General features: G+C 51.1%; 1 protein-coding gene across 7 annotated transcripts in view; it reads left to right on the top strand.

Annotated features, from left to right (window-relative positions):
* Window positions 1-221: 221 nt before the first annotated feature.
* The window catches only part of IDNK (IDNK gluconokinase), a 30090-nt gene continuing 21487 nt past the window's right edge, over window positions 222-8824 (top strand). Inside the window, exons 1-3 of one of the 7 annotated variants that reach the window (XM_055120822.1) lie at window positions 222-335; window positions 4205-4335; window positions 4547-4633. In XM_055120822.1, coding sequence (XP_054976797.1) covers window positions 4604-4633 — 30 coding nt within the window. In that variant the 5' untranslated portion in view covers window positions 222-335; window positions 4205-4335; window positions 4547-4603. Of the gene's footprint in view, window positions 336-4204; window positions 4336-4446; window positions 4634-8824 lie in introns of all 7 variants that reach the window. The other 6 variants (XM_055120839.1, XM_055120829.1, XM_055120814.1 and 3 more) reach the window with 6 other exon arrangements.

The following is an 8824-nucleotide window of genomic DNA, read 5'->3' as shown; positions in this document are numbered from 1 at the left end:
TTCAGGGTCAGCTATAAGGGGGCAGGAAGCCTAGCGATAGGGGGCAGGGCAAGCTGGAGGTGGGGCAGCAGAAGGCGGGGCAGCGAGGGCATGGCGAGCAAGAGGCGGGGCAGCGAGGGCGTGGCGTGGCGTGGGAGGCGGGGCGAGCGGGAGGCGGGGCAAGCGGGAGGCGGGCGCGAGCGGGAGGCGGGGCGAGCGGAGGCGGGGCGAGCGGGAGGCGGGGCGAGCAGAGGCGGGGCGAGCGGGAGGCGGGCCGGAAGCCGGCGGCAGAGCGAGCCGGGAGACATGGCGGCCCCGAGCGCGCTACTGGTGATGGGCGTGAGCGGCTCCGGGAAGTATGTCCGGGAGGCGGGCGGCGGGGCGCGCGAGGGGCGGGAGGACGGGCCCGCGGGGACGCGGGAGCCCCGGGGAGTGCCCTTCCCCTTCGCGGGGAGGAAGGCGGGAGCGGTCCCTGCGGCCCGCGGTCCCGGGGCGGGCGGCGCGGGCCGAGTCCCGCCGCGGGCAGCAGCGGCTCGGGGGTCCCGGCCGCCTCGGGCCCTGCGGGCCGCCCCTGTCCCCTGCCCCGACGTCAGCCTCCCAGCGAGCTCCTGCACCTTCCGGTTTTGAAAAGTGAACTGGACCGTCCGTGGTCTTTCCCGTTCTTAAGTGACAGTGTCCCAGCGTGCCCGGCAGTGCTTGCCGTCCACTTGGGCTGTATTTTTTGTCAGCTGCGAGGCAAGGGGCTGACGGGCGGCGTAAAGCTTCGCACAGTCTCGGTTGTGCACAGAGACCTTTGTTCCCTGATACCAGCCAACTCTTAACTGTGCCCAGTTGCTGGGACTTTCCGGTAAAACAGTTACTGAAGCAAAAAGAAAAAAGGAAAAGAATCCAGAACTAAACTCCCCGGGGGGTGCTCAGGCATCGCTCTGGGTGCTGCTCGGCGACGTACTGGGCGCTGGAGGTCGCGCACCCGACCCACTGGGTGCAAGGCCAGCATCCTGCCCACTGTGCTAAACTAAGCTGTCTTGACCTGCAAAAGCCTCTAGACGCTCCTTAGTCAGAAACCACCCGTGTGGGTTGTACCCATTTACAAAGCTTGCTTCAGGTAGATAGATTTATCTCTAGGAGCATTTGGGGGGGGTGGGGGGACATGTTTACCCTCCAAGACAGGTAACTGGGATGAAATTAAGACTCAGCACCTGCAGTTTCCTAGCTGTCTGCTTTAAAAGTGGTATGGTGTAAAACTGCTCCTGTGCTTGGCATGAGGGACTTTGGAATGGCGGGACTTGCTTCCACCCTCGCCTGCTGAGCCAGCTTGGGCAGTTGAGTCACGTTTGCATCAGGCGAGGGGGAGTATGGCCTGTACGATTAAGATGGTTATTTTCATGCATTCAGAAAAAAATTATTGGATTCAGTCATTCGTGATTGTCGCTGTAGTGGGACAAAAATCCCCACCTTCAGGGAGTTTGTATGCCACTATGGGGATGTAGCGAATACATCTACATCAACCAAAAGTGCTGGTGGTGGGCACCTCTGGGGAGAGGCTGGGGAGTGAGTGGAGCTGAGCGCCAGGCAGGAGGGCCAAGGGATGCCCCTCTGAGGAATGTGAGAGGAGGAAGAAGAGAATAAGCATGGAGAACAGTGGGAAAGCATTGTGGCAGAGGGTCTAGAACGTGTCAAGGCCCTGGGGCCTGATTGCTTCCTGGGTTATCAGGGAATCCCAGCAGGGCAAGGGGGTGGCTTAATGTTAGATTCGTTATGGAATATAAATAAGAGAGTTGTGCATGGAATATGAAAAAGAAGTCAAGAGGGTTCTAAGAATTGCACCTGGGCAGCTAGGAGAAGGGAGAAATAAACCAGTGTTTCCCAAAGAAGGTGCCACTCCAGGATTTCTGGGAGAAGCAGCCTCTGCTGAATTTAGGGATTGTTGAGTAAAGTTATGTTTAGTTTGGGGTCATACCAAGCACTACTTGAGAGCATCTTTGGGTGGTGTTCTAGGGACCGTATTAGTGTCAGGAATTCAGCTGGGATCAGGCATGTAAAAGGCACACCTCGGGACTACCTCTCCAGCCTGGAGCAATATGTTTTCTGAATAGGTAATCGCAGGACAAGGTACTTTGGGAACCTCTCTTACAGGCTGACATGAGAACAGAAGACAGATTTGGAAGGAAAGTATCTGGAGCTCAGAGTGGGACTGAGACATTTCAAGTAGATTTATCAAATAGGGGATTGATTTTCCAAGTAAGTTTGGAGAGATACTACCTCTGCGACCCCCCCCAAAGTTTTTTTAAATAGATTTAATTTCAGAAAGTGAAGCAATTATATAAAAATATGAATACTATACATAGGTAGAGGGGCTAGAGCAGTAGCACAGTGGGTCAGGGTGTTTGGCTTGCACGTGCCTAACGTGGGTTCCATTCCTGGCACCCCATTTGGTCCCCTGAGCCCCACCAGAAGTAATCCCTGAGTGTAGAGCCAGGAGTAAGTCCTGAGCACTGTCAGGTGTGGCCCCTGAGAAACAAGTAAACACTGTGCAGTTGATAAATGTTTACCAATTACAAACCCTTGGACTTTGATTACAAAGTTGAGGTCACCAAGTAGAAGGGGGAGGGGTTAAAAATGAGGAAAAAAGAGACAGACTAGAAGCAACATAAGGACAGTGGTGGGGAGCTTTTGCTACTGGCCGTGCAATAACTATGCACCAAACTATAATTGTAACCATGTTATCTTAAACACAGTTTTTTTAAATTGTGGAGTTGGTATATAAAATTTGGGAGACCAGGTCTGATAAATAGCAAGCGGTTATATAAATTCTGATGGTGATAAATGGTGTTTGTGCAACACTTTAGAAATTGAAAGCCAGAAAGAAATTAATTTCTTTCTGCCTTCTCTGCCCCTCTTCCGTGGCACAGACCAAGCCTCTGGCGGCCAGCGAGTAGCTCACTCAGTGCTGGCTAAATGCCATGAATACATGGTGTATGAGTAATATAGCTCCGTTCTCATTTTACAGGTGAGAAAATACTTTCACCTTACACCGGAGCCTAGTCATTTAATGACAGAATAGAGAACCTGCCGAGATTCAGATTCAGAGCCCCAAGGCCTTTCCACTACCTGTACTGCCTTTTAATTAAAGTCAGCAGATCTTTATCAGATACTCTGAGCCAAGAGCCCTGGGTCCTAAGGGCTGGCCTGTCTCTTGTGTCTGTTAAGAGTGTGTCTCATCTATTGATTTCTTCATTTTTGTTTTGGGAGCCCCACCCAGCTGTGCCCAGAGCTTACTCCTGGCTCTGTGCTTAGGGATCACTCCTGGCAGGAACCAAATGGGTTGCTGGGGATCGGACCTGCAAGGCCTCCCCGTTTGTACTCTCTCTACTCAAATGTGTCTCCCTTAGGCCTCAGGCACTGCTGTGCTTTGCACCTAGTAGGAGCTGGAGGAGGCTAATCCCCATCACATCCCGCCTAGCGTCCTCAGGAGAGTTTCGAGCACTTTATGAAGTCAGTATTTTTTTTCTTAGAAAATAAACGTCTAGGGGCTGGAGCTAGGACAGTAGTCAGGGTGCATGCCCAGCACTCTGTGCCCGCAGTGCCTCCTGGTCTCTTATGCATCACCTGGGGCAGCCCTGGGAGTTTCTGAGCACCTCGGGTGGCCTGGGTGAGCCCGATCACTGCAGGGCTGAGCAGTCTCACATTCTCAGGCTTTTGCACAAGACCTCTGGCCACGTGGGCCAAGAACCACCAGAAGGGCTCTCAGGTCTCCCGAGCACCACTTGGGAGAAATCTGTAAAACAGGGACCAAAACACTTAAGGAGTTTAATGAGATTTATGGCATGTTTGGGGGCAGGGATTAGCGGCACGTGGATCATGATCTCTTTCTTTAAATTCCTGGAGAAACTAACACCATGTTCTAGATTCCATGGTCAAGAGCATCACTGTCAGGGCAGGAGAAATAGTGCATTGGGCTGAAGTACATACCTTGCGTGCCAGAAACCCAGGGTCAGAATCCTGAACCCTGTGGTTTCCCAAGCACCCACTGGGAGCAGTCCCTGAGCACAGAGCCAGGAGTGACCTTAGAGCGCCTCCGGGCATCACCCCAAAACAAAACCAACAAGGCATTGCAACCACTTCCAGATTGTCATCAGTGTCCTTTGCATCTGAGTTCTGGGGGACACTGGGGATGGGCTGGTTGGGAGGGCGTGGTCGTTTGACATCTGCATCCTCTCCACAGATCGAGCGTGGGCGCCCTGCTGGCATCCGAGGTAACCCGCCCTTCTGTCTCCCAGGGGCACGCCCTGCTGCGGCTCCTGTTCTCTCCCTTCCCCCAGCCCTAAGGCCAGGCTGGCGTGTAAGTGCGAACAGGTACAGAGCTCGACTCATGCTGCAGTTTGGTTTCTCATTGGGGTGATTACAGATAGTGACGGGTGAGCCCCAAGCACGATGCTGAATCAAACCGCTCTTCTGTCCTGGTAGGGGGAGGCAGGGGAAGAGCGGAGCTGCTGTTGGGGACCTCGTGGCGGCAGTCATATGAGTCGCCCTGCCCACTACAGGCTCCTTTCGTTCTGTTTCCAAGCTCGGGTGGAAATTCTACGATGCAGATGACTATCACCCGGAGGGAAATCGAGTGAAGATGAGCAGCGGGATCCCCCTGGATGACCAGGTAATGGCTGCTGGCTGTTTCCAGCTGGTGCCCTGCCCTCACCAGACACCCTTGCACACCTCGTGGACAGAGTTCCTGGGTCCCGAGATGATTCGGAGGCAGGTGCTCCCAAAGCCAGCTCAGTTGCCCAGTAACTCCTCCAAATTAGTTGGCAGTGGCCATCGACTTTTGTCCAAAAGCATCACTCAGCGTCATGGAGCAGCGCGGGCGCGTCTTTGGTTGCGGGACATTAATCTGTAGAACATAACCTCCAAGAGGGCCGCAGAAGCTCCCGGGCCTTGTGTGTGAGCAGGCTTGTTTTCTCCTACCACCATCACCACACTGTGGCATCCACCCCGAAGCCAGAAGAGATCTGAGGGGCTGGAGAGGCAGTACAGTGGAGAAGGCACTTGCCTTGCATACGGCCAACCCAGGTTTGATCCCCAGCACCCCATCTGGTCCCCTGAGTCCACCAGGTGTGAGCCCTGAGGACAGAGCCAGAGCACAGCTAGGTGTAGCCTAAAGCAAAAACATGAAGAACAGCAAAACAAGAAAGATCTTTGAATCTTTCTTGTACGCCATATAGTTCGCAAGTCCCATCAGGAGTGATTCCTGCGTGCAGAACCAGGAGAAAGCCCTGAGCACAGGCAGATGTGTACCCCTTCCAAAAAAATAGTACCCCTGGCGCGATAAAGCCTTATATGCAGCTGGTCTGGATTCAATCCCCAGCATCCCTTATGGGCTCCTGAACACCGCCAGGAGTGATTCCTGATGGCAGAACCAGGAGTAACCTCTGAGCATCACCAGGTGTGGCCCCAAACCAAACAAAAATAGCCCTGTGGAATAAAAGTGTGGATGTAAGGGGAGTGAGAGGGACAGTGGGTATGGCGGATACGCAGAGCACAGAGCGTGGCCAGAGACAGGAGTGGCCATGGGAAGCCTGAGTGCCACTGTGAGGTTGAGTTTGGTCTTGACCCCGATACCAGTGGGAAATTTCCAAAGCGCCAGACCCTCAAGTGCTCTCTCTCCACCCACCCTCACTCTCAGTCAGATTTTCTGTTGCTCCTGCCAGTGGCCAGATGTCTCCTTAGCAGCTTAGTGTGGGCCTGCATTCAGATGCACAAGTGTCCAGAGGTGTGGGCAGAACGTGACTGGGCAGAGGTCAGCACTGGTGTCTGCACATCAGTGACCGGCCTGTGCTCCCATGGCCCATTGACCTGCCTCAGGCGACTTGTCACTAAATCATTAATAGTAGTTCTGGTTCCAGAGCAGTTTGGGTACACTGCGCTCTGTCTCTCCTCTGTCTCTCCATCTCCTCTCACATCTCTCTCTCTCTCTCTCTCTCTCTCTCTCTCTCTCTCTCTCTCTCTCTCTCTCTCTCTCTCTCTCTCTCTCTCTCTCTCTCTCTCTCTCTCTCTCTCTCTCTCTTACCCTCACCTCTCTCTTCTCTCTCTTCCTCTTTCTCCCACACTTTTTCTCCCTCTTTCTCCCTCTCGTTTTGTCCCACACCTAGAGCTACTCAGTTCCCACAGGCCCTGTACTCTGGAATTGCTAGTGGTGTTGCTTAGGAGCCATGGCGCTTTGGCAACTGCAGCTGGGCCGCTCATGCACGGCATGCACTTACGCCATCGAGCTCGCTTCAGCCCCCTTCTCTTTGTTTTAGAGAAGACAGGAGACATAGTGCAGCAGGTATGGTGCCTGTCTTGCAAGTGGCCTACCTGGGTTTGATCCCTGACACTCCGTATGTTCCCCTGTGCAAACCAGGAGTGACCCCTGAGATAGAGCAGGAGTAAGCCTGGAGCACCTCTGGGTGTGGCCTCAAACGTGTGTGTGTGTGTGTGTGTGTGTGTGTGTGTGTGTGAGAGAGAGAGAGAGAGAGAGAGAGAGAGAGAGAGAGAGAGAAGGAGAGAGAGAGAGAGAGAGAGAAACACTATTTTAATTGAATCACCATGAGATTCACAGTTATAAAATTGTTGGTGACTGGATTTCAGTCATACAGTATTCCAACACCCATTCCTTCACCAGTGTACATTTCCTACCACTAATGTCCCCATTTTGCCTCCTGCCACCCCCAGCCTGTCTCTATGGCAGGCACTTTCCTTCTTTCTCTCCTTTTGGGCATTATGGTTTGCAGTACAGATACTGAGAGGTCATCGTGCTTGTCCCTTTACTTACTTTCAGCAGTTCTTGTTCAGAGTGATTACTCCCAACTATCTTTGTCATAATGGCCCCTTCTTTATCCAAACTGCTTTCTCCCCCAGCACTTGAAGCCAGCTTGCAGCCATGTCCTGGCCCTTGTATCTATTGATCTCAGGTGTTAGTCTCATGTTATGTTTTTTGAAACATCCCACAAATGAATGTAGTCATTCTATGTCAGTTCCTCTCCTTCTGACTCATTTCACACAGCATGATACTCTCCATGTCCATCCATTTACAAGGAAATTTCATGCTTCAATTTTCCTAACAGCTGCACAGTATTCCATTGAATAGATGTACCAGAGTTTCTTTATTCAGTCATCTGTTCTTGGGCACTTAAGTTCTATAAACACAATTTTATTCCCTCCCCAGACTTTCCCCCTCGTTGCTGTTGATGCTGCCATGTGGGGTCCACATACAGCCTTATTATGGTACTCACAGTTTTCAATGTGATGCTGGCAGGGGTTGCTGGTGGGATACGGGGCCCACCTAGTCTGCTGTGGTGCTGATGGGGCATCATATGTCAGGAAAAATCACTCACTCACTCTGCTGTGGTGCTCATAGCAGGTCGAATATTAGGGTACAGGGCTCATGGGTTTGTGCTCCTTTGGCTGTGGGGCATGCATCTCTGCTTGCTGACATGCACTCCTGGCTGAGGCACACAGGCTCTAGCTGCGGTGCTCACAGGGTGAGGGGTCACTGTGGTACTCTGTTTGGGGTTACTAGGGCTCACACTTTCTGACTGGTGCTTGGATTCTTGGTTATTAGTCACAATATCTACCAGTGGTGTTTGCACACATCTGGCTGTGATGTGACAGTGGCTTGGGTGCCAAGAACATGCCTGGCACACGTGGCAACATGGAATTTGAGCTCATTTGACCATATACCTCCAAGGCAAGCACCCTAGCCACTGTATTATGCTTCAAGCCCTCCATTTTAAAATGTTTTAGGGGTGTAATGTCACCACTCTGTGTCCACCAAAGTGACAGTATCTTACCCTTAGCCATAGTCCATTTGACTTTTCAACCCTACCCTGCCTCTTGGTATACTCAATTTGGTATTAGAGTCTATGGTTTGTCTTTGACATTCTCTCTTCCTGTGGTATATTTCTCTGAATGCCATTAATAAGTGAGATCATCCTGTATTTGTCTTCCTCTTCTGCCTCATGTGTTTACCATCAGCCCCTCCAGTTCTAGCCAAAGTTTAGCAAAAAGACAATATTTCATTTTTTCCTGTAGCTGAGTAAAATTTCATTGTGTAATTTTATCAGAACTTTTTTATTCACTTACCCATTGTTGGACACTTGGGTTGTTTCCATTTGGCTGATGTAAACAACCCTGCAGTGGACATGGAGTTTGTCTTCTTTATATGCCTAGATGTGTGGCTGCTATTCATTGCTGTTTTAGATGTGGGTTTGGGGGCAGGGGACGACAGGCCACCCGGCAGTGCTCAGTCTTGGTCTCAGAGATCCTTCTCGATTTGGCACTGGGATGGAACCCGGGCCTTGCACATGCAAAGCCGCCGCCCATCTGTCATCTCTCCTCAGTGGGTTTAGAAATCTCCAGACTGTTCTCTAGACAAGTTGAATCACTTTACACTTCCCTAAACCAGCACTGATTCCTGGTCTTTTCAATGCAGGTCACTCTCACAGCTGTTTGTTGATCCCTGATGATGACTATTAAGGAGCTCGTTTTTGTTTTTAAATAGGCCTGTGGCCATCTGTATATGTTTTTGGGGAAAGTGGTTAGCTTTTCTCATTTTTAAAATGGGGTTGATTTTTTTCATTGTTGAGTATGTAGTTTATTATCCTGTAAAATGTATCTTATAGAAATATTTTCAGTAGGGTATTATTTTGTTTTTACACTTTTTTTCACAGTGCAGAACACTGTTAGAAAATTTTAGTTTGATGTAATATTATTTGCTTATTTTTGCTTTATTTGCCTTGTTGATGGAGTCAGATCACCAAAATGGCATTGAAGCCCACCTTTTTTTGTGTCTTGCATGTTTTCTTCTGTG

The sequence above is a fragment of the Sorex araneus genome, chromosome 1 (assembly GCF_027595985.1).
Source record: "Sorex araneus isolate mSorAra2 chromosome 1, mSorAra2.pri, whole genome shotgun sequence".
NCBI lineage: Eukaryota > Metazoa > Chordata > Mammalia > Eulipotyphla > Soricidae > Sorex > Sorex araneus.
The sequence above is the reverse complement of the archived record's forward strand: the minus strand, read 5'-3'. Positions and strand labels throughout refer to the sequence as shown.